The sequence below is a fragment of the Dermacentor silvarum genome, chromosome 1 (assembly GCF_013339745.2).
Source record: "Dermacentor silvarum isolate Dsil-2018 chromosome 1, BIME_Dsil_1.4, whole genome shotgun sequence".
NCBI classification, from domain to species: Eukaryota; Metazoa; Arthropoda; class Arachnida; order Ixodida; family Ixodidae; genus Dermacentor; species Dermacentor silvarum.
In genome coordinates, this window is record NC_051154.1 from 295511853 (window position 1) to 295538023 (window position 26171).

A 26171-nucleotide genomic window follows, 5' to 3' on the forward strand; every position below is an offset into this window, starting at 1 on the left:
TCCTCATGTGACTGCTGGGCCTGAACTGTCGGGAAACGGAGGGCGCGAGGCGAGCGAACACGCGATCACAACGCCGCGAAGCTAACCCCGAGCTACGAGCACGAGAAGCAGCAGCCGTAATCGTCCAATTAATCAGCATTAACTTCGTGGATCGGCTGCCAATTTTTATTTTCGCTGGACTTGGTTTTTTTTGTACGCCAACACCAACACCTGTGCCGACAGGAGTGAAGCAATACAAGCTTCGCTTGAATAAATAAATAGTCACACTTTAGTGCGGAGATCTACATCTAGTGTCAGAGAACTACAAGAAGTAAGCTTCGTATAGTTTTATTGGCCGTATAAATAGCAGTAGACGGTCGTTTACTAATTAAATTAACAAGCACTGTGTACGTGTGCGTATTGCAAACATGAACAGATATCACTTGAAGACCACGAATAATCGCCGTCACAAAGAGCGCCGACAGCGGGAAGCGTCCGCTTCAACGAGTCTGGAAAAGTTGAGATTACGCGACCTCCAACACTGGGCGCCCGGGGAACACGGCGCGCATAAAGCCACCAGCCATCGTGGTTCATGCTACGTTTTTTCACATGCCGCAGGTTACCTTCAAGATACGGTGCGTCGGTCGCGTTCCATACGCGGCAGTGATACGCGTCGGTCCCATACGCGTCAGTGATTGAGAAGGAGGTGCGCGCTCACCTGCACTGCGTGGAGCACGCCCTTGCGCGCGCTCCATGCGCCATCTAACAATGGGCGCGTGGGAGGACAGTGCGCATCAAGCAACCAACCTTCTCCGCTGACCTGCGCACCTTTCCCTCGCACCCGCAACACATGGCGCGTGAGAATCTTGGATCCCATTTGGACTTTAGAGAACTTCACAGCGACACCGATGCCGACGACGACGCCGAAAGCTTGCAAGAAGTGTCGATATAATTGCTATCGCAATAACAAATAAATATAAGAACCGACGGAACAACGTCTTTCGCCTCATCGAGTCTCTTGTACTGCGCCTCACGAATCTCCTGTGCTCTCTTGGATGGTAAATGCGTCCATCTGGCATGCTGCGGCTCTCCCCATGCGGCAGTGTTGCCAGGTTTGGCTATTTATAGCCAAATTGGGCTACGGGAAAAATTTTTTGGCGTCGACTTGGACGAGTTGGCTACGTGGCTACATTTGGGCTACTGAAAATCTGCGACTTGGCTGTGTTTGGGCTATAAGTGGCGCCCTAATCCACGCTCCACAGGTGGCTCTGATCAGGTAGAAGCATATCTCGAAGGCTGTGTTTTAGCTGGCTGAGCCGGCCGCGTGGCTGTGCGTGTGTGCGTGCGCGAAATGACCCCCCCCCTTCCTTTCCTTCCCCCTCTGTGCCGTTGTCTGAGCCGGTGGCTTTGATCTTTGATGCACTTGAACTTACACCCTGCTTGACCGTTAGGCACCCGATCACCGGGCGTCGGGATGAACCTGGGAGTAGTGGGCTTTTCACAGTACACTGTACTAACATGGCTATGCTCAGGAAGGGAGAGAAATAACATAGGGTCGGGGCCGTCGGGCGATCGTGGCGCCGACATGAAAGAAGAGAAGCACAGGTGGATGACAAGCTCCACTGTGTTCATGGCCATGACTTCCGGATGAAGTATCGCGCCGGGCACAGCTTTCGACCTACTCCACGTTTCTGGCGCGAAGCTTTACTGCCATTTTCCTTTTCCTGCTAGATCAATTTTTCTTTGTGCTTAGATTCGAGATTCATTTCGATAGGTCGTACGTAAGATCGGATCCTCCTCAGAGAGGAGAATCCAAACATGGGGAAGTTGGCCACGTATGCGAGAACGTATAAAAAAGAATGGGAGCAAGACCCCGAACCAAAGGTGGGCTCTGGTGCTTTTGCCACAGTTTTTTGAGGTCATAGAAGCAAGCGACGGCTGGGGTGAATAAGGAGGATGTGATAGAACAGTAATATGGTTTTTGGTCAGACATTCCTGGATGGATGCAGCGGTGTGGGGCCTTGAGTTAACGGGCTACAAGAAGCACTGTCCAGGTTACAAGAAATCAGCGTCATACTAGCATCACCAATATTAATCTCCGCAATGATGCGGATGGCAAATATAGGATCACTTCTGAACCTTTCCAAAAGGTACGCGGTAATTGTTCGTGTGGTTTCTTATGCGTTCGACTGTCTGTGGGTGTTAGAGACAAATGTCGCATTCAGGTTTCGTTTCCCTAAATAATTCAGTAAGAATAGGTCACACACATCTCTGTTCAACTTCATATCATTTAATGTCATGAACACAGTAACACGGTGATTTTCGTGCAGAAACTGGCTGACACATTTCACAATTGCAGTGGCATGTGGGGTTCACGTGTGGCCGACTTCTTGATCGTCTTCCACTAAATCACTGGCCTACTGAGACCTTTGGTGCTATTGAAAAACACGGTGTGGCAACAAGGCTCCATCGCCATATACCTGCGGATTCATGTTTCATATCATCTGAGGCGTTTTTCGTAGCATGACGCAGAATTTAACGTCAACTCTCTGCTTAAAATTTGTGCCCATCACGTCACTGGTGTGAAGTCTTACTGAATGCGCCAAGAAGTGGAACCCTGGGTTGCTAACCACGGATCTGCCGGCTTGTGTGTTTACATGAAATGGCTTCCAAGGCGCGTATAAAGCCACTCAACAAGAGCCATTCCTTGAGTTTGAATATCATGCAAAAAAAAAAAGATCGGTCCTGCAACTTTTTTTTATAAATGGGTGAGATGATATACCCTAGCAAATATAGCTCCACTAGAGATGCGAAATGTGTAGCACTACATTAGCCAATTGTGCTAATCTAATCATATAACGCAGAGTATAGCTTGTTTGTTGTAGTGGACAAACTTGCCCTGTGTACAACCTCTCATCGCAGACTAACCAAGAGGTGGCGCATTTCTTTCCTTTTTGTAGCTGGGGCGTTTGGAAAAGAAAACAGCTTTAGGACCTATCCTGTGACCTAACTCGAAGAGCGCAACAAATAATGGAAGCAATGAAAGAGAACCACCCGAAGTTTTTTTCCTAAACTCACCTTTACAGGCAAGGTGAACGTGTGCTATACTGCGCGATTCATTTAGTGCGTCGTCAGTCATGTCTGTTGAACTAACCGGTGCGAAGTCATTATTCTTCACTTATCACAGGGACAATCGTTCACGACAGTCGGGCTGCCGGTACAAAAGCATGTAGGCCCTACAGATATTATTATGAAGCTACGAAAAAGTATTTCAAAAGTGGGCTACGCCAAGTGGCAGTATTAATGTGTGCTTTACGCCAACTATTGTGAAGCAGTTATCCATAAAGAATAAATGAAAGTGCACTTACTGAAAATGTAGCTTGCTCGTCTCGGAAACGCAATAACCATACACACATCATCTGCGAAGTGAACAGGATATTCTCCATAAGAGTAGTTACCTAGAAAAAAATAGAATGTATTGTTTTTTCGTTATTGTTCCACTTAATGAACATCAACGAGCCGCAAAACATATAAAGTACTGAAACAAAAATGATTATATTTTCGAGTTCTGAGAGAAAATTAATCGACCATACCCTGGCGATTAGACAGCTACTTAACCTCGACGGATAATGATGCGCGTTTCTGCTACCAGGAGTTTCTTTAGTACAGTTTCCTGATAGTTTAAAGATTCATTTGCAATATTGGCAGAGTGTAAAAGTAAAATATTGAGGCCAATGTTTTATTGTTAAGCAGCAAAACAACGGCTTCTCTGTGCTATCAATGTTATTTATTTGTTATAGTTCCCGCGCCTGCGAATACGCCCCTGATGATCTGTTCGAGCATAAGAAGCTAGAGGCGATCATCTCAATATCCATTGGAGAGTGCCAGAAAGAAAACAAAATTACGGCTGATCCAACGCGCGCGCTTTTCCAGCGTCTCAGGCGTCAGTTCCAGCGTTTCAGGCGTCTAGCAGGGTTCACAATCAGGACTGTTCGACTGGCCGATGATGTGGGCGTAGCGTCAGGTGAAAGCAACGCCCAGCCGAAACCTGTGTAGCAATGACGCTTTGCTCCGCGTAACCTTCGGGGGCAAACAGAATTTACCGTTTGGGTCGATCATATGTTGGCGTCTGTGAATGTTGTTAGCATGGGCTCCAAAGTTTAAAATTATGCAGACTTAGGTGGACAGAACCAAGGTAATGTTGTCTACCGTCGCTTGGAGATACTCAGACATTTTGTTGCGTTCTGCCTAATTAGATAATTAGCCCTAATTAGTTAATGAAGTTCTCAACTATTAGAATTAAATGAATAGTGCCAGTGAGAAAATTGTAGAGCAACATGAGAAACTTCCGATACAGCTTTCTATTGCACAATACGTGCTACATAAAAGTGTTTTTCCGAGCGTGAAATAAGCCCGCAAATACTAGCGAAGTGCCTCGAGCTGCCTGTCACGCGGCAATTTTGCGTGTGTTCGAGGGCATCTTTCATGCTCGGAAAAACACTTTAAGCATAAACTGCTTTTAGCTCCCGTTGTCGGCGAGTTTGAAGAGTTCTCGAGCAAAAATTCAGTCATTATCCGGGCACTAAAGACGAGAATGGGGCGAGAACGAAACGAGAACATCCGGACATAGATGCAAGAGCAAAACGAGATCATCCGGGCAACCAGTGAAAACTTAAGAAAATGCGGTCTCTGGCCCCCACTCCTTGTACAGGACCGCATTACCTACGCTAGTTACTGTTGTTTGTTCACAATGCTTGCTCACAATATCACTCAAGTTGTAACTTCTAGTACGCTGAAGTGTAATTCGTAGGGGTGTGCGAATAGTGGAATTTCATCTCAAATTGAATTCGAATCGAATGGTGCCGAATAGTGGCCGAAAATATCGAATATCGAATACAAAAGACTTCATTGAAAATTTACAGAAAGAAGAAAGAAATGATGTCTGCTCATGTCCTCGAGCACACAAAGCGGCGCGTGACTGTTACCGCAAGGCTGCATATTGTCATGCAGAATCACAAACTTTTCACCATGACCTGGCTTCAGGCTCTCTAGCCGCTATGTTACGGTGTTTCCTGCAGTTGAAAACATGCGTTCGCTGGGCACCTCTGCAGCAGGGATGGGAAGGTATCGCAAAGCAATTTTGGAGATTCCTGGATACAGTGAAGCTCCATGCTTTTTGCAATGTTTCAAATGATCATCCGTTCTTGGGATCAGCGGCTCATTGAAGTATTTTTCAACTTCTTGACTATAAGGTGTGAGCTCATTGTGCTGGTTCTGTTTTGACGCCAGCAGTTCGACAGTCTCCCAGACTGTTCCCTGGCCTTCTTTGCTTGCGGCATGACTTCTCGATGGCTTCGGATTTTGAAAGTGCTGCGATGGAGAGTTCATACGAGCGTGTCGACCAGTAATTTCGACTGCCTGTGACTGCTTGAATGAATTTGTGCAGAAAATAGATTTAAACCTCGGATCACATAGTGTTGCGAGCATCAGTTCCTTTCGTTCTGCATAAAGAGGGAACCGTGACTCCAAGCTCTTCAGCAAGTTCTTAGCAAACAAAGCTGCTTCGTTTTCAATGTTGGTGTGCCTCTTAAGGATCTGTTCTGTCCCGTGAAGAAATGGCACAATTGATGATATAGTTCCATACTTCTTGCCACTAAGATCTGTAGTCGCATCTGCAATAGGCTGCAGGATCTGCACAACCACGAACGCGTCCGCCCGTCCACGCGGCCAGACGAATGTGCCAGGAGGAACTCGCCCTTTCCGCAAGCATTCGCTGTGCTGTGAACAGATGAGTTATGTTGATCCCTGATCCCGGGTGCAACCCAATATAAGCCCGCGGCGACGGTAGTTAAGACAGAATGTGAAGGAACATGTTTTTGTAAAAGTGTTTTACGGCGCTTGCGGCATACGCGACCGAACTACGAAAAAGTCCGTGCCTTCGTTTCCGAAACGAAGTTGTGAAGGGCTTGACAGTCTTCTCATATGTGTTTTTTTACCTGCGGAAATGGCATAATCTCCTTTAATATAAACATGCGCTCGCTTTTGAACCAGGATACCGGTGAAAGCTTTAACGAAAGGAGGCCTACTGTAACGACGTTAGCAGTAGTTTCAACCACACCACCCCAACCAAGTGGCACCATTGGCCTTTCTCGCATTTTAGATATTCGTCCTGTCGAATTATTTGAAACTACGAATAGTAGCTATTCGAAAATTGAATGGAATTATTCGATAAGGTATTATTCGATTCGAAATCGGAACTCCAACATTCGCACAGCCCTAGTTTTGTCATTTTGAACAGCCACATTTGAAAGGCCGATACAGTGTACCATACACTTGATTGTCATCGTTTGGCACTGAGACAGGGTTGCCTGTGCTCTTTTCAATGCCAGTGGTACATGAGTACCGCGGCGCGGGTTTTGTGCCGCCTCCTTCGAAATATGGCGCCACGCTGCGGGTCCAGGCCGGCAGCGTTTGGCGCGCCACGGATGGTTGTTTGGCCGAGACGAGGCTTGCCTCGAGGTTCAGTACAAGACAGGTTCATTTCGACTCCCTAAGCTTTCATGCCTGCGTCGCGGCACCAATCTGCTTTGCTGGTTGCCATTTCATGCTTACATCTACTCTCAATTACGGGAGAGCGAGCGTTTTTATGTAGCCCTTATTGAGCTACAGAAAGCTGTATCGGGAGTTTCTCCTGTTGCACTATAAGTTTCTAATTGACACTTTTAATCTAATTATAATAATTGAGAAGTTCATTATTAATTAAAACTAATTCTGCAATGAGGCGGAATGCAAAAAATAATCTTAGTATATCCAAACGACGGCAAACAACACTACCTTGGTTCTGTCCAGCTACGAGGCATTTGCATTTTTTAAAAGTTTGGCCCAAGTTCGCTGAAATACCCTGTATTGACCGGTGTTCGTCAATCCGACGAAGGCCGGTTCCGCTGCCAAAACAGCAGTAATGTCCCGTTTTCCCTACTTGCCTCTAGTCTTTATATGTATATTAGTTTTTGCTGTAATGCGTGTTATCAGCGCCGTACTTTGAAGTACGGCGCTGATCGTCGCCATTATAGTAAATTCCTTTAGAATGCGTTGCTCCTAAGGAACAGAAGCAATAATCAAGCAAAACATTGTACAGGGGATGTATTCTCGGAAGATCACTTTCGGTGATACTGTCGCCTTCGCGTGACGTGTGCTCAACCAGAAATCAGGTCATCTGGTTTTGCTCAGTCAGCCAATAGCGCGCACTGAAAGCCATATCGCCGAAAGCGACCATCCGAGAATACGTCCCCAGATTGCCTAGCTTGCGCACTCGCGAACACGACGTGGTTATCAAGTAGCCCGAAGAAAAAAGAAAAAGAAAATGCCGGATATGTAGAGCTGGAGAGAGAGATTAAAGCAAAATAGACAGGGAGGTTAACCAGAGGGTATCTCCGGTTTGCTAGCTTGTATAGCTGCAACTTGTTAACTATCACAAGTGGGCCGTCAAAGTATGGCTTTCACATCCTACAAGTACTTCATATAAACCACATTTGTAGACATTACATAAGACATGCTACTTTCAATAGACTGTCTCCAAAAATCAGCTGCATATATGGTCTGGTGCTTTACCGACGGTAGCATTAGGGTGGATTGATTGTAGCTATAGACTTGAATACTCAATGCATTCCAATCAAGAAACATTGTACTGTTTTTAATCGGGCCGTGTCAAAAACAAAACGCACAGGGAGTCTACTCGTCCAGTATCGCATTTTACGGTCACTTCAGCACAGTAGCAAGTCAGAAGAAACATCATTGACAAATGCAGATAGCAAACTTCCTCGACGTAAGCTGTACTCGTTGGCGTCTATTTCACTGCAAGGCAGCTGTGAAGATCAGTTATAATAATACGACTGATAGTGTGGCTAGTTGGTGTTTCATTATTGACAATAACTATAACCACGAAACGAAAAGACACGAAGAAGACGACACAAACAAGTGCTTGTTTGTGCCATCTTCGTGTCTCCTCGTTCGTGTGCCCTAGCTTTTTTTTCTAGTCATTGTGTTGCAGCCAGGCGAACAAAATGAAAACGCGAGGAGATTTCGCTAGCATAAGATCAAGAAAATAACCTCACCCGCCGTGGTTGCATTGCTAAGGATCAAATCCCGCAGGATCAAACCCCGGCCATCGTGGCCATATCTTGCTACAGGCAACATGCACAAACGCCCGTTTACCGTGCATTGGGTACATGTTAAAGAGCCCCAGGTGGTAAAGATTAATTCGGAGCCCCCCACTGCGGAGTACTTCAAAATCAGATCATGGTCCTGACACGTAAAACCCCAGAATTTAATTATTTTAAGAAAATATCTTCGTTCCTCTAGTGAGGACGTGCAATCATGAACCGCGATTTTGTAGCGATTGTTTTCCCTCGATTATATGATTTAGCCCCCATCGAAATGCGGCCACCGTAGCCGGGATTTGATCCCGCGACCTTGTATGCAAAAAATTGAGACATGTGACCCAAGTTTGCATTGAGTTTAGGAAAAGCAAATTTCTCCGCGAATACTGATTAGGCAAATATCGCCTAAATTTGAACACCTCCCCCCCCCCCCCAACTCTATCCCAAACATGAGAATTATGAAATCTGTAATCCAACAACCCAACACAATCAGTATAAATCCGTTGATATGCAATACTTAGTTCTTTCTTCGAAATGTTAACGATCTTGTTGGATAAGTCAGACGAAATAAATCATTTTGTTGTTTAAATTCCTGAAACGGCCTTGAAATTTCCTCACAAAAAACAAATAAACCGAGTCTTCAAGGCGTTCATTCATGTTCATTGTTACCTAGGTGTGAGTTTCTGGTTCCTATCGCTACATTTTGTGGCCTCTGAAAAAAGGTATCAACTGCAGGCTTTGCCACAGCGCGGTTCTTCTACCTATCAAATACAAAATAATTGCTTTCTTACCGGACTCCGTTATATAAGTGGTGTTAACCTTCGTATACTCGCCAGGCTTTCGAATCACATCATACTGGAATCTGAGTTTCCTGAAACGGTTAAATACAAAACTGATTTCGGCATCACGTTTTCTGAAGTGCTCACGGTTCTAGCTAAACAGCTCCGCAAATGCTGACGATGTGCGGCGCAATGAAATGTTGCATACGTACCCTGGCTTTTTCTCCGAAGTGCCATTGCTGAAATTAGAAAAATAAATTGAGTGAAACAAAAGCAACGCACCAAGAGCTAGACTTTGTCTTTTGGCTTAATTTTTTCCAATGCCGGCCGCTCGAAGTTTTCTTGCCCTTCCGGTTAAAGGCAAGTGGTGTTTGACCACAGGTTTCACACTTAATCAAAACGTTGTACTTGCTCTGCATCATGGCGATACTGGTAAGTTTGACAATACTTTAGATAAATACTCAATGTATCCATTGAGATGCAATGAAAAAGTCCTTGCTAGATTTGATTCAGAGTGATATAATGTATGCGCAGAGTCTCATATAGTCGAGTTTCATATTTCAAAAATTCAAAAAAATTGAGCTCTTTACTCTGAAACGGTGAACTTTATGCCTGTACAGCTACTTCACAAGACTCAATTTAAAAAATTTTTGGCACTGCGATTAGGAAAGATAAAGTTATCATCCACCCCACAATAGCACGGAGCTACAAAGGAAACTCATACTAATTATGCTCCGCAGTATAAGAAACATTCTTCTTGGTTCAGGGATTGATGCCTGGACCAAAGCCTTTTCGGGGTGGTCTCTCTGCCACCTGAGCTAGCAAGGAGGCTATTGGGCTCGAGGGTCACCACTGGAGAGACCGGAGCTGCTATCGCTATGACGTAGAAGTGACATCACGTGACACGCGCTCGCGCGTTTGCCGCAGCCAACGCAGCTTGCTGGCTAGGCGATTGAAGCGTTGATTGTTGGGTTGTAGATTAACGTGCTTCATTACCAAAGCAGCAATTTAGTGGCCTACACTTACAGCGTGGTTTACTGCTCGGTGCCGCCGTGCCGGACGTACTCGGCCGAGCTTGGTGCACCGAGCAAGATAACTTAGAAGAGGACACTTCCTTTCCCCCGCGGTCAGATAATGTCACAATCAGGCCTCGCCCCGCTCTCGGTGAACTGGCGAAGCCCCCTGAATAAAAGTAGAGGTAGCGACATTCCCTTTATCTTGCCGCCGCGGCTGCCGCGACGAGCCTGAGAGGAGGCCGGAGAGAAGGTCTGCGTTTCTCAATTGAATGAGCGCCGTCACATGCTATTTTTGGCGCCCTTTCCTCTATTTTTTTTTCTTCTTTTCCGTGTCTCGGCGCACTCGCCACTATGACAGTCGGCTGTCGAGTTGCTGCGGCGAGGAATTCGCAAGAGATTTGACATGTTTTGGGTAAGTTTCGTGGCTACCCGCGTCATGAAAATATGAGCTGGAGCGATCACATTGATTTTCTTGCAGGCGAACTCTCCCAAATTACTGAACGCATTTTCTATCTTCTCTACGTGCCTCGGAAGAGTCAAATGTTAAGTTATAATGCTTGGTTTGCGAGCCACCTTCATTATTGCTGCATTATTTGGGGCACCACATCTGTTACAAATATCAACCGTTTGCTTATAATACAAAATAAAATTGTTCGCGTAATTAGTGATATGCCTTTTCACTTCCCATCTGAACCCCTATTTGAAAAACATTGCGTAATAAAGTCAATGATATGTTTAACGACCGCCTTGCTCTTGGATACCTAAAAGAAACCAAACAGAACTTAAGCCTTGTTTCATCTCTGGCCAGATTAGAACACAACATCCCATGTTATAACACCAGGTACCCGGAATACTGGCATGTGCCGCATGTGCGTTCAACTTACGGTAACCAGATGATTCGTTACACTCTCCCCACTTTGCTGAATAATCTCAGATCTGCGTCCATTGATGTACCTAATTGTTCTGGCAGAGAACTGTATCATTTCTATGGCCTCAAGAATTGGGTTTGATCGTATATCTAATCTTCTTTTTTGTTTAAGAGTTGTATGTATCTATATATCCATATTGTTTGTTTTTCCCGAATTGTTTGACGTGCGAAGCTACTTTGTTTGAATGAGATCCATGTGTTATATGCTCTTACTTTCTCGTTCCTTTCTCTCTGTCGTTCTTCCTTTTCTCCTTTTTTTCTGTTTATCTGTTTCATCAGTTCGCTCCTTGCCGTCTGCTGACTTTTGGACCTTCTGGTTATTAGGACCAGTCAAGTTGCTCGTTGTAGCAACTTTTTTGGTAATGCCTTGGCACTTTGAATCACTTGTTTTCATGAATAAAGGTGGTAATATTATTATTATTATTATTATTATTATTATTATTATTATTATTATTATTGAAGAACTCTGTTTTTGTTTTGTTTTATGTTAGCGATTGCTTTTAAGGGTACTGAATGTGCAAAAATGTACGAACAAAGCGTTTTTATTTCTTCACGGGGTATGGAGCTCAGGCCAGGGTTACCAGGTTTGGCTATTTTGAAGGCTGCAAAATTTTCGTGTTGGCTACTTGGCTACTTTCGGGTGACTTTTAAAATAAACATTTTCTATAAGAACTACAGGCAAACCAGACAAAATATTAGAAACAAAGGGTATAATTCGCTGTACTACGCCTCTTAGAGAGACAGAGAAACATGCTTTAATGTGATGCTGGAGATGTTGGCTTGGCTATTCGCCTGACATGCTACTCCAGGTGCTAGGTGATGATTATGACATATACAGTGATATACATTTAACAGTACATACGGTCACACTCACATACATATTACACTATTTCAAAGCTTCGTTAAGGCTCGTGGCCCGCAAGAACGTTAGCAGCGCTTTCGCGGCACACATGATGTGCAACGACCATCCTCACCATGTGTATTTGGAAGGGAGAACGTAACCTCCACCTTACCACCGACGAAATTCACTCAACAGGAACACCTTTTGGCTCATTCCATGTAACGTCTCCTTTTATAGCTTGTCTCGTCTCGTTTTATCGCGATTGCTTAGAAACGGCAGTAACAGAAGTTTTATTACAGTTCCATGAAGAATTTGAGTAAAGGCATGTGAGAATACATCGGTATGCGACTATAAAAACTACTAGAAAAAACACTTTTCAGAAGTGATAAGAAAGCCCGACTAGTATATAATATTCCCTTGCAAAGTTTAGATATGGCACAGGGATACACTGGCGATTAACTGCTGAAGAGCGAGAATTGTGCTGACGACATATTCGCTGGTACGTACTCGACCGAGCCTGGTGCACCGAGCGAATTAACTCAGGAGTGGTCGCTTCCTTCCTCTGTGGTCAATTAATGTCATAATTAGGCCTCGCCCCGCGTTTACTTAATCATTCATACAGGGATAACAATTCCCGAATACTGAGCCATCAGCTCCCACATGATCCCCAAAGTCCCGTTTTAAGTAAGTCGAAGGGCACTAAACATAACCGCTTCAAGAGGAGCATTTCATAATAGGCAATAGCAATGCTTTCTTCTTAAGTCATTGGCCATGGCGACAGCTTGGCGAATTTTCACTTTTTGGACCTGGCAACCCTGGCTCAGGCATGAGTAAGCTTATGCACGGGTGCTATTGTCGGTGCTCGTTCAGATTTGTTTTCCTGATTGCCCTATGGTCAAGTAGTGTAAGAAGCTATGAAGTGCGTAGGATATCGATATCAGATATATATCAGATATCGTGCTAAAAACGTAGCACGCGTTATTATTCTACTACTAAGAGTGCGTAGCTTTGTCAGTTCCGGTTTTTGTTAGGCGCTGCAAATATATTTTGCGAGGACAAGCTGTACATGACAAGTGTAAACGATTGGGACTATTGTGAGTAGGCTTTTCCTCCTTTTCACCGTCTCGGCAGAATAAAGTGGTGTACGAGTTTGTTGGCGCATATTGACGTAGGAATGGCGCAAAAAAAAGGGGGGGGGGGTCGTGGATGTGGTTAGACAACCACGAGCTCATATTATCAACAAGTATATAATTTTGGAAGACATGATATATATATATATATATATATATACATGTATATTGAAAAACGGAAGACGACGAGGACAGGCAGCACTGGCAGACCCGTTTATTCCGCAGGCATGGCCCAGGCTAAAGCCTGAAGAAGAAGCAGAACAAGGATGATGATGGCTATATACAAATGAGAACGATGAAGTATGTTAAATGTGCTTACACTAATTCCCCTCCCCCCATCGTGGAAGTGGCCAACCTGGTCGCAATCTCAAGATCGGCTGAACGGGGAGGGGAATTAAGTGCTTCATGCGGGAGACGTGAACAATTTCTGCACTATACGACGACGGTGGTCCGCGACGGAGTGAAGCAGCGTGACTAGATAGTTCACTGCGGAAGTTTGTTGTAGGGCTGTGTAGGGCCCAATGTACTGGTGAAGGAATTTCTGGCAAAGTCCAGGGTTTCGAACCGGCGTCCATGGGAGGACTTGGTCTCCAGGATGGAAGGTGATGTCGCGGCGTTTACTGTGGCAGCGACGTTTTCTTTGTTCTTGGGTACCTTCGGTGTTGCGACGAGCAACTTCATGGCATTGCGCGACTCGAGCTGCAAACTCTTCTAGGAGGGACGTGTTAGGCGAAGCAGGAGAGAAAAAGAATTCGGTGTCGAAGACGGAGGACGCAGATCGTCCATACACGAGGAAGAAAGGGCTGTAGCCGGTAGTCCATTGTGTTGCAGTATTATAAGCGAATGTAACAAAAGGAAGAATGTTGTCCCAGTTTGTGTGGTCAATACGTAAGTACATAGAAATCATGTCAGAGAGTGTTCGGTGGAAGCGTTCAGTAAGGCCGTTCGTTGGCGGGTGATATGTAGAAGTGGTTTGATGCTTCGTATTAGTCTCCCGCAAGACTTCCTCGAGGTCGTGGGACATGAAGGCTTTGTCACGATCGGACAAAAGAGCGCGAGGAGCATCATGGCGCAAGATTATCGATTGCAAGAAGAAAGTCAGCAACCTCAGAAGCAGCACCAGATCGAAGAGGCGCAGTCTCGGCGTATCTTGTTAGATGGTCTACCGCAGTGACGATTCAATGTTGACCGGAAGGCGTCAACAGCAAGGGACCGTATAAGTCAATTCCAAGAAACTCAAAAGGCTCGGGCGGACATGGCAGAGGCTGAAGGAAACCGGCAGGAGGGGATGTGGAGCGTTTATTGTGCTGACACGATGTGCACGAGGCAACGTATTTGGCTACCGTTGTGGACAATCAAGGCCAGGAGCATCGGGTCTTGACGTGGTCGTAGGCCTTGTGGAAGGCTAAGTGGCCGGCGGCAATGTCATCATGAAATGCTTCTAAATCTCGAAGACGAAGGCAGCGAGGTATGACTGGGACCAACTTGTTACCAGTGGGATGATAAATATAACCCCAATCTTGAAGGCGAAATTGGCGAAGCTGGCGTCGCCAGCGGCTGTTGGGCGGTTTCGTTAAGCCGCGAAGGTGATCAATGAGAGTTCAACAGTAGGAGTCTGCGCGCTGAAGGGAAGTGAAATCAGAGCACGAAGAAAGCTGAGATTGATCTAGTGACATTAGCGTGAGCTAGTAAGAGGCAGGCGTTGCGGCAGAGCGACGTGGTAGAGACGCGGAGTGCGCATGATCGATAGAAGGCGAAAGCGGGCATCGAGACAGTGCGTCTGCATCATGATGATATTTGCCACACCTGTACGTTATCGTGAAATCATATTCTTGCAAGCGCAGTATTCAGTGCCCCAGGCGTCCTGACATGTTCTTCATAGATGACAGCCAACACAGAGTATGGTTATCGGTGACGATGGTGAAGTGGCGACCGTAGAGGTACGGGCGAAACTTCTGAATGGACCAAACAATAGCCAGGCATTCCAGCTCTGTGATGGTGTAGTTCCGTTAAGATGGCGAGAGGGTCCGGCTGGCATACGCCACAACCTGCTCTTTAGATGCGGGACCCCGTTGCAGGAGCACTGCTCCGATGCCTTGTGCACTTGCGTCAGTCTGGAGTATAGTGGGTGCTCTCTCATCAAATTGTCGAAGCACTGGTTCTGAAGTGAGGTGTTTCTTAAGGGCTTCAAATGCCGACTCACAGTCTTCGGACCATGTGAAAGAGGCGCGGGTGATCAGTAGCTTATATAGAGGAGCTGCTATTGTAGTAAAATTGCGTATAAAATGGCGAAATTAAGATGCCAGGCCGACAAAGATGCGCAATGTTTTTTTTTATTTGATGGGCAAGAGAAATGAAGCACAGCAATAATCTTCTCAGGGTCTGGTTGGATGCCATCTTTTGAAATGACGTGACCCAGGATTTGGATGCTTCTGCTGGCGAATGTGCACTTTTTATTATTAATCTGGAGGCCAGCATTTGAAAGAAATTGGAGGACTTCGTTTAATCAGTTGGCTGAAACTGGAAGAAAAAACAACGATGTCATCCAGATAAGAGAGGCAGGTCTTCCATTTTAGGCCACGAAGAACAGTGTCAATCATACGTTCAAACGTGGCTGGAGCGTTGCAGAGGCCAAATGACATTACATTGAATTCATAAAGTTCGTCCGGCGTGGCGAAAGCGGTTTTCTCTTTGTCAGCTTCATTCATGGGAATCTGCCAATATCCCGATCGCAGGTCAAAGCTGGAAACATTTTCCGCTCCTTGTAGTTTGTCTAAGGCGTCGTCAATTCGAGGTATGGGATATACATCCTTGCGTGTAATCTTATTGAGCGCTCGATAGTCAACGCAAAAGTGAACGGAACCATCTTTTTTTGCGCGGCGACGGTGTTACCGCCCTAGGACTTTATTTTAAACATCATGGCGACGGCAAATATGCTCCTGGAGTGTCTGTATAATTGCTTTTGCAACAAAACACACTTTACTTATTGATTTTTGCTCACGTTCACCGATATATCCTTCAGAAACATTTCAGAAGAGCATTTTTGATTGCTTGATAATTTATATATCAGGTGAGCGGTGTGTTTTATAAAATGGTAAGATGCAGAGCAGAGATTTGTAATATAATTGTTTTTTTCGTATACTTGCCTGGTTCGATGCGGTGGTATCCAGAAATGATCATCACGTGTGAACGATACGTTGGCGGTTTCAGTGCAGACCCACTTCGACTTTATGCATCTCCAGTTATCTTTTCGCCACATGTGTTCTGAGACAAGCAGCAGTACAAGGTCTTTATCACTTCCTAGAAGCTGGAATACAGATTATTGGAAATGTATGCACCATACGGATATTGATGATCGGGCAGAGTTTTTGAAACAGATTTTTAAGGAGCATATGGCGCGATTCGGCCTGTCCAGGTAGGTTACGTGAAGAGATGGACATCGCTATCATGACATATCACAATGTCTGGATAGTTAATTAAACAATTCACTAAATAACTTTTCAATTATTCACGGTATTGTACATGTTGAAATTTTGGAAAAAATGCGTCGATTTGATTTCTGAACCAAAGTAGGCTATACGCAGAAGCTGTTGCATTCTTTGCTGTCGATGCAACCATCAATTTTGACCGAGGCATACAGGGCAGTCTCACATGTCAATGAAGCATAAAGTGAAGTTTAGCCTTGAGAAGGTCACCCTTGCAGGATGCGTAAAGGAGTCATGGAATATTTATAAACCGATTTTACGTGTCCGATCGTTGACGCACGAGCGAGGTGAGCATGCTAGACTACGTTGCCTGGAGCATCGCCAATTCAAATCAATGACAAGTGTGCGCACGGCCCAAAAGATGCTATGGTCTCTGTAACAGAACAGTGGCGCAATATGTCAGGGCGCACCATGCTTCGCCGTGTTTTGCCGTATGTGAGATCGAGATGGCGCCACAATTCCGTTGCAGTGAAATGGCCAGCTGCCTGTGTGTGACCATAGTGGCGAGGCTTTTATCCCTCAATATCGAGAAACAACCTAAAGAAGACCGCCGAGATAACGCCCAAAGTGTGCTGCCGAAGTGAGATAAAGCGCAGCGATTGTATACGCCACCATTCGCTTCCCCTGAATGGGGCAAACGGGTTAAAAACGGCACCCGTTGGGCCTGAAGCGGGAAGGTCTTACGTCCGCTATGTCAGGAGATGACGTAATTATCTTTGCATCCGTGCAATGGAGGTTTTTGGAGAACCTGGCGAAAACCCGAACAGCAAATGTTTTTTCGAACTAAAGAAACACACTGTATATACGTGGTATCACTTTTTATGAATGACTATAGGGTAAATAATGAGAGCGATCATGAGCGTAAATTGTATGGGCTGTAATGTCAAGATCGGCTGAACGGGGAGGGGAATTAAGTGCTTCATGCGGGAGATGTGAACAATTTCTGCACTACGACGACGGCGGTCCGCGATGGAGTGAAGCGGAGTGACTAGATAGTTCACTGTCTAGTCACTCTCTAGGTTATAACTTAATTGTCCCCTCAAGAAGGACCAGTAACTACAGTATGGTCCCACAATAATCTTTGGGTGTATGTTTGCCTTTCAGAACTGGCATGGCAAAATGATAGTGTCTGTGTACGTTCCGCACTATTTAACGCCGTATTCGGTTAGGTTACTCTGCTACATTGCTAGTCTGAAGCGCGTAGGCGATGGACCGTTCTCGGAAGTAGATGTTTGAACCAATTAGACGACTGATTGTTTTCAGAAGGAAATATCCTGGGTCCTTGGCCGCAGAACTGCAGTATTCGGAGGGCCACCAAGTGATAATACGCTTCTTGAAGTCTATGGGACTAGAGGAGCGCATGTGCCTATATACGCATATATCGGAGAAATAAACAGGACTTACTCAGACTCATTAAAAAATATTGTTTGCTTAGGAATCACTCGGACTCAGCCATACAAAACTTGTACTCTCCTGAGCTCACTCGGACTCAGACTCACCAGAACTACTCAGCCAGGCCTCACTTGTGGACACATAGTATATATATTGTGAGCATTATATTTACGCTTCATCTTCTCATCTGTACATACTCATCATCACGACTTGAGGCCATGCATCGTTGTGGGGCTTTAGTTCTTGACAATAAAGAAGAGACTTGCGACCTAACCATTGTCTCACAAGTCTGTGTGCAGTTTTAAAGCGTTCCGCGAAGAATGCAACAGTTAAGTTACCCTGCAACACAGGTAAACCATGAAGTCCGTGGTGGAATTCAGATTGCGCGAGGGCCAACCGAAAACGAAAAGCTGCTTGGAAGCAACTTCTTTGTAATCAATGTCCGAAGAATTGGAGGGATTGCCGATTTGTCGATGCATCTTTCAAGCATACGATAGCTAAAGCCAAAGATGAGTATGATATAAATAAATTCACTCATCTGTCTAAATCAAAAAACAAAAAAGCCCTTTTTAGGTTTTTACGCTCTCAAAAAATGATTCCAGTGCCAGCAAATATTGACTCTTTTGTGCTTTCGCCACGTGAATTGTCCGAATTATTAGAAAATATTAGAAAATGTCTGAAAGACAGGTTCACTTCAATCATTCCACCGTACATAGTGAAACCGTTATCACTAGAGGAATTTAGGGAAGTCACATTACAAGAACTGGCGGATGTTGTTCGCTATCTGCCTCCTTCAGCGCCAGGACCAGATCGAGTTACCACAGCCGTGATCAGAATTTTGTTTGAATTGTCCCCACAAGAAACTTTGAATATGGTAAATTACTCTTTAAATAATGCATGGGTGCCTTCAGTATGGAAACTTCCTAAGGTAATTCCGATAATTAAAAAAACAGGGAGGTGGATATGATTTAGATAATATTGAGCCAATTTCCCTCACATCGAATTTAGTTAAACTAAGAGAAGGCATAGGCCCCCTATGCCTTCAGTTTTTCAGAGCCCCCCTCCCCCCCTCCCACTCCGAAAATGTCAGTACCAGAGTCCTGTTACCCAAACCGTTTATGGTTTCTTTTGAGTTGCCTCTACATTTTCCCTTAAAATGTTATTGTGGCTAAAAGCTGACTGCATCATGGTTGACGCAGACGCGCAGGAGTTTTATTCATACTTACGCTTTATTTCTGAGAATCCTGGCAATAGGAAAACAAGCGCATTAGAAGAATCAATGGCGGCTCCCTCATCCGTATTTTTTCACTTCAACATGTTATTTTAATTCCCAGTGTGAACACCATGCGCAGACACATTATATTTGAATGTGTACACAGGACAAAATTTATGATATTTTGAAACAGAAAGAGGTAGCCAACTAACAATTATTTCTAATGATATGGATAGCCTGTCTAGAGAATCAATATGTTGCTGTATGTTCAACTCGCTACAGATTGCTTTGCACACTTTTTTGACACTGAAAAAGAACTGCAGACTTCAGTGATCCCTTCGGCAGAGTCTTTTATCAACGGTGTGTGAAATACAAGTGAATGATATGTTTATCAGCATTGCTTGTCTTTCCAGTAGGTGATGCTAGCGACTCATGAAAAAAAAAACTTATAATAATTTAAAACAAATATTCAGGATGGAAACATCGCAACGTGCATGCAGAGGCCATAAGTATATATAATTAACTTAGCAACCGAAGTGAGGCCAAGCCGGATTCACTCGAAATCAGAATAAATAGCAGCCATACGCAGAAGATCTTCTACTAGGACTCAGAAAAAAAAAGAGGCTGCAGTTTTGCCGGAAAGGCGAAGCAGTATTAATGATAGCGAAGCATAAAACAATTACACGAGAAAGACTCTTCCCGTATAAATCCGTGTAAGAGCCGCACCCCCAACTTGAAAGCAAATACATTTTTTTAAAATCCAACCGAAAAGCAATCGCGTTCAGCGCGATTCCGATCGCGCTCCACTGCGAATTTTCCCGCGCAGCGTACTTTCGATCGCGCCTCGCAACTATAAAAAAAAGGCGGTTATTACTTAAGAAGACAGGAGAGGTGGCCGATTTCCGAAGCGCAGCAGCCGATTTCCACCGCGACTAAAGAAATAGTCCCGCTGACGCGATTTTGCTCAGCTCGAAGCGCGGGCTGCCAAGTCCTCTGTCGGCGGGGTCTCCGGCCGCCCGGCTCATGACGTCAGTCTAGAGTGCGTGTCCATTGGTGGATGCTCGTGTGCATCCGCCTTTGAGGGGCAAATGCCGCTGCTTTCTTAAGTTGTACATGACTATAAATTGTGAGAGGAGGCGATCGCGGAGGTTTACAGCGGATTTCATACCCGTAGTTGGAAAAATTAGATAAAATGGTCCAGTCCCTTGTAAGGCTCATGAAAATTGCGGCAAGAAAGTGCGGCCCTCACACGAGTCTGTACGTTGGTTATATTGCCAATATAAAGTGTAGTAACATTTACTTAATATATAAAATAACAAACATCGTACAATGCACGGACCATGTAAACCGGTAAATATCCCGCTGGATGACCACGAGCAGTCGCTATCACAACGCTGGCATTATGATGAACGCCGGCAGCGGGGGCGAACGGTTCATACAACCATGCGATTCACCGCAACTCCAAAAATTAGATTCATCATCATCATCTGCATATTTCTATGATGAGTTATGGCTGTAGTGGACACTACAAGACGGCTTCTGTCAGAGACCTCCAATTACCCCTGTCTCTTAACTTAGGCTATGCGATCTGCAACACTTCGTGCGCTGAAAAACAGCCTAAGAAGGAAGACAGCGCGCATGAAGTTTGCAGTCATCCCTGCTCGCCCTTGATCATTGCACCCCCCCAATAATTACCAATAATTGGATACGGCACGCGGGCCGTGTAAGCGCCAACCGCACACAGTAATTTGCAGCTGCGGCAGGGATAGATGAGAAGACGCGGGCTCTCCTACCCATGCGTGCATTTGATCACGTGACCTTCAACTCAACCGAATATTGAGCGCGTTGGAAGATAATGTCCATCAAGCCGCCATCCTTTTCAAGTGAGTGTTATGGGCTTTTTCTAGCACCCACAGTGTATGTATCGCTCACTTATGACTTTTGGACTTTATACGGAATATCACGGCGACGACGACAGCGAAAATTTGCCTGGGGTGTCGATACAATTGTTGTCGCAATAAAAGGAGAAATAGAAAACAGGCGTCAAGCTTGGTTCAACCACGGCTGCGGACGTTGCAATGTGCACCGGCTAGAAACACAGCATGAGCACCAACGACAAAACTAACAGTGGGCACCTCGCTTATCGGTACTTCGCCAGAACACGTCTGACGCTGAAAAGGAAACGTATTGTTCACCGTATAAGCACCAGCGGAAACAACACTAGGCGCCCAGGGAGACAGCGCACGCGAAGGGACCAGCCATCTCGAATGGCCCAAGCTTGAACTCCGGCGCAGATTAACTCCAAAATGAAGCGCGTGACCCACATATGTATGGCAGAGGCAGGATAAGTAGAAGTTGAGGACCCGTGTGTTCTAGCCGCTAGGCGAAAGAAGACCCCACGCCGCTATCAAGAAGGTTCCTCAGCTCACGTGTTTCCATCAGCGAGTGACATGTACCGCCGGAGGTTCTATGAAGTATTTGGCAGAGTGCTGTCTTCATTAAACAACAGATAGCCACCTGATATGTGGCAGCAAAGTCCCACTTTGAGCAGCTTGCCATATGGAAGGAAGACGGAGCATATATTACATAGTTCTGTGGTGACGACCTTGAAGCAGGACGCCTGATTTTGCACAGAGATATGCTGATTGACATTTTAAGCCAGCAAAGGTCGGCATCATTTCACACATTTGGGGACGTCGTGCACATGTTTATGAGGGGCAAGGGCGAACACCTGTGAAACCTTTTGCCGGAAATGGCCAAGCTAAAAAAATTGCGGTGGCCACACCGGTCTCGTGGACCACATCCGAGAGCTCCTTTCCTTGCCTTCGGCGACTGAAAATGTACTTGCGATTGACGACTGGACAAGCCCGTTTGAACCATATGACACTTTTTTCACGCCCACAAAGAACTCTCCCGCAAAATCAATTTGATTAAGATTGCCGAAGACTTCATTTCCAGAACAAGTGCCCGAACGAACACTTTTTCAATGATGCTGAAATCATCGCATCAGACAACGAACTGATGTCTTTATTAGGAGAGAGATAGGCACCAACTTACAAGTCAAAGCAAACCACCCGGCTTAGAAAACAGCGCAAAAAGTTATACAAAAGAACGAAAATGGGGTCCATAACAGCGCAAGCAGAGTGAGGGCATTTGGGTAAGAAAAGACCTGTGGTTGCGCTATTTGTAAAAGTCCCTAGTCTATCTGTGCATTTTCCTTATTAATTTTTATTCGTCGTATGCTGCATTTGCCTCTCAATAACACAATCCACGTTGTTCCTATATTTGCTATCGAGTCCTTTCGCGCTTTTGAGATATCGCTCTCTTATTTATTTATTTGTTAATTAATATGTTTATTTATTTGGGCACCTGATAATTATTACTCAATAATCCTTTGTTCTGCCCTCGGAAAACAAATGACACCAGTGGCATAAGACACGCTTTGACATGTAATGAAACTATGGCGTTAAGGAATCACATTATACTTATGCTAATAATTCTAGTCAGAAGTTGTGTTCAGAAATTGTTATATATCGTTTAATGTTAATATATGTTATATCTTATCTTCTCAATAACTGACCTTTCGTCAGGAAAAGATTTCTTGTTGTATCCCTTGTATTAATTTTTTTACAAGGCGTTACATTGCTTTTTCATAGATGTGTACTTGTGCTACTTAATACGCACAAAACACCTGTATCTCCCTAATGTGTTTAACAGAATCCGCTTGTCGCATGGTTCAACCAAGAGACGCCAGTCTCTTGGCGGTGTGAGGGGACTCAGGCTGCAAGACTGAATTGTCTCCTACTCTGAGGTCTTGCAAATACTCATAGAAGCTCGTCACTTGCGTAAACAATCTTGTGCGGTCCCACGAAGTTTCCAATGTAACTGTTATTGAAGATTATATATATATATATATATATATATATATATATATATATATATATATATATATATATATATATGGGTGAGGTTTGGAAAGCTGTTCAGGCCACATCCCCCCCCCCCCGGAAAATAAAAACTGTCCGCCTATGATAGAACGAATCTTGAATTGTCGAATTACGACCTATATTTCGGTAAACTTAATACTTAGCCCCTGTAAAATTGGTTTTAGAACTGGGTGCTCGATTTGATGCGCGCACGTACACTTAGTCGCATACAACTTGCTCGTCGCCGAAGAGAATATTCAGCATTAGTGCTCCTAGATCTAGCAAAGCTTATGATTCCGTGTGAACATGGCATACTGATATAGCAATTAGAGAATTACAGGTTTCCGAAATACATCACGGTGTGGGTTTCAGAATTTTTAAGGGAAAGAGAATTCTACTGTTATCAAAACGGATGTTCATCGTCTAGGTATAAGCAGAAGAGAGGCGTACCAGAAGGGTCAGTATTCTCTCCTGTATTATTTAATATATTTGCAAGCTCCATCCCGCTGCTCCAGGACATTCATGTATACATTTATGCTGATAACATAACTTTTTTGCATCCAATTATGATCTACATTTACTTTATCAAATGTTACAAAATTACTTATCTAATCTTGAAACTTGGATTGAGACCATACGTATGTCTCTGAACGTTAGTAAAAGTGCACTCCTTCTCTTTCCTTTAGATGTTCCCGTTCACATTTCACTGATGTATCGTCAAGAGTTCATTCCCCAGGTGGATTCTCTTAAATACCTGGGAATTGCATATGATGGAACACTAAACTGGAAAATCCACATTGAAAACTTCGCGTTTAAGGCAACTCGGGCTGTAGAATGGTTGCGTAAAATCAGTAACGGACGATACGGGTTGCGAAGAAACACATTAATTAGGATATATAAAATGTATGCCCGACCCATCATGAAATTTGGATGCGTCTTGTTTTCTGGCTGTCCAGCTTATAAAATTTAACCTTTGGTACTAATAGAAAGGGAAGCTCTGCGTTTGTGCCTTCGACTCCCTAAGTTTGTTGCAAACACCGTTCTGTATATGGAAGCGCGATTACCATGTTTAAAAAGTAGATTCAGAATCTTTACTGTCCTAACGTTCCTAAAGTTTTACGATTCTCCCGAAAGAAGATCAATGTATGTTTTAATTTTCGAACCAAGTACATTTCTTATTAACCATTGGTCGCGACTGCACACCCCTCAGATCATATTCGTACAGGCACAGCTAACACCACTGAATGTACAAATTCAATATATTCACCCAAAAAGGCAATCCAAGAAAAACCTACAAATTTAATTTGACGATATTTTTCCCTCGAATGCTAAACTAATGTCATTCCACTATTTAGGTGGCGAATTACAAGATTACCTCTCTCACCAGGAAATAAACAATATAATAGCCACTGATGCTTCAATGTTAGACGAGAAGGCTGGCGTAGGCATCTTTTCTCCTTCTCTTAGTTGGTCCTTTTCTATTCGCCTTCCGGATTACACGCCTGTTTTCATAGCAGAATAATTGGCGATTGTTTTAGCACTGCGCAAACTACCCCCAAATCAATTGTCAGCTGTCGTAGTAACAGACTCTCGGTCGGTATGTGCGTCGCTTTCCTCGGCAACGAATACAACTATCTTAAATGTGTTTCAAAATTTAATCCCTACAACGTTATAAAAAATTAATTTGCTCTGGGTTCCCGGACACTGTGGTTTATACCTAAACGAAATGGCAAATTTATTAGCCAGAACATCTTTAAATGGACCTGCGATTCACATTTTACCGGATACAGCTTACGTCACTGCATCCAGATTCAGAATGTTTTGCCTACGAAATGACTTAAGGAAATTATCGCTGATCCCATCTACAGACTTTCAGCATCTCGGTTTTGGCTGGAATAATCAGTGGTGTCCTTCTTGGCAGTTAAAAGTTACATTCTGCAAATTACGCTGTTGGATCCCGGAATTGAATTTCTATTTTCATAGAGCTGGTCTGACGATGTCCCCTCTGTGCCAAAATTGTAAGGAAATTGAAACAATACACCTCTACTTTTTATCATGCCGACGTTATTCAAACCAGAGAAAGGTATCACTCGAAGCTCCACTCTGCAAAATTGGATTTAGATTAAATACACCCGTATTATTATCATTTAGGGCCTCCACCCTCGGCTATTGTCACAGAGACGTTTGTTGCGCAGTGTTTGAACTTATAGCTGAAACAAACGATTACTCTGCTAAATATTGTAACTTTATTCGACCTATCAGATCAGTATTCATTTCACTGAAATTTGTTTCTCCAAATTCGTTAGTAACATTGCATTTATTTTGACCTTGATTGTAACCTCATTTAAAATTCTCCCTTCAGTTATTCTGACAGCTCATTGGTACACTAGTCTAGCTATACCTGTTGTAGCGGGGGACAGAGTGACGGAGATGGCCCAAGAGCAAATGCACAACCTTTATTTCAGAGAACGAACTATATATATATATATATATATATATATATATATATATAGGCTACTTGCCTATGACGTAACACAAAAGAACCAATCATGTTTGACACGTGTTAGCCGAGCACTTCATATCAATACCAAATCTTCTGTGTTTTTCTTTTTGCTTTTACTTTGCGTTTCTCATTTTCAGAAAGAATTTTTTTAGCTACCTACTGCCGCCCGATTCTTGGCCTATCCACCTCAGTGGGTGCGAGCCATGATAAAGGATCATCATCATCATCATCTCACACGTGGTGGAGAGTGCTGTCCGGTCCTTCAGTCCTCTCACTCTACCGGTCATTGCCTAACTTCACCTAGAACACCTCCTTGGAGCTCGGTTCAGGTCGCCGCCTATACCAACAGCAATATACGATGTCGCAAGATCAGCAGCCCAACGTGGCGGTACCCGTAGCAACCCCGGCTCCTATCCCTGCTTAGACGGTCACTACGCCCCAAAAAGACCCCCCCCCCCCCCCCCGGTGTTTACTGGACTTCGCGGAGACGACGCTGAGGAATGGCTGGAACAGTACGACCGCGTGAGTGCCGTAAATCGTTGGGATGATTCTTCCAAACTTACCCACGTCACATTCTATCTAACGGGTGTCGCAAAGACTTCGTTCTTTAACCATGAGATAGATTTCCCCACATGGACCTCGTTTATACGTCAACTAGGGCAGATTTTTGCGAACCTCACAGAAGTGTCCACTCAGAACGACGGCACGTGGATGGCAGCAGTAGAAATGGCTTCTGAAGAACCTCACACATGGACCTCACCATCAGACAAACCACACAAAAGCATGCATTCTGTCAATTACCAGCCGTTGACGGCACGAA

At 44.4% G+C, this 26171-nt stretch overlaps 1 protein-coding gene across 4 annotated transcripts in view; it reads right to left on the bottom strand.

Moving 5' to 3' along the window:
• LOC119452947 (uncharacterized) overlaps positions 1-26171 on the bottom strand; it is an 87233-nt gene that overhangs the window by 45223 nt on the left and 15839 nt on the right. For 2 of the 4 annotated variants that reach the window (XM_049660374.1, XM_049660373.1), the window contains exons 2-5: positions 15979-16139; positions 9130-9156; positions 8930-9009; positions 3348-3437 (exon numbers count right to left, since the gene is read on the bottom strand). In XM_049660374.1, the coding sequence (XP_049516331.1) occupies positions 3348-3437; positions 8930-9009; positions 9130-9156; positions 15979-16139 (358 nt within the window). The remainder of the gene's footprint in view (positions 1-3347; positions 3438-8929; positions 9010-9129; positions 9157-15978; positions 16140-26171) is intronic. The other 2 variants (XM_049660376.1, XM_049660375.1) reach the window with 1 other exon arrangement.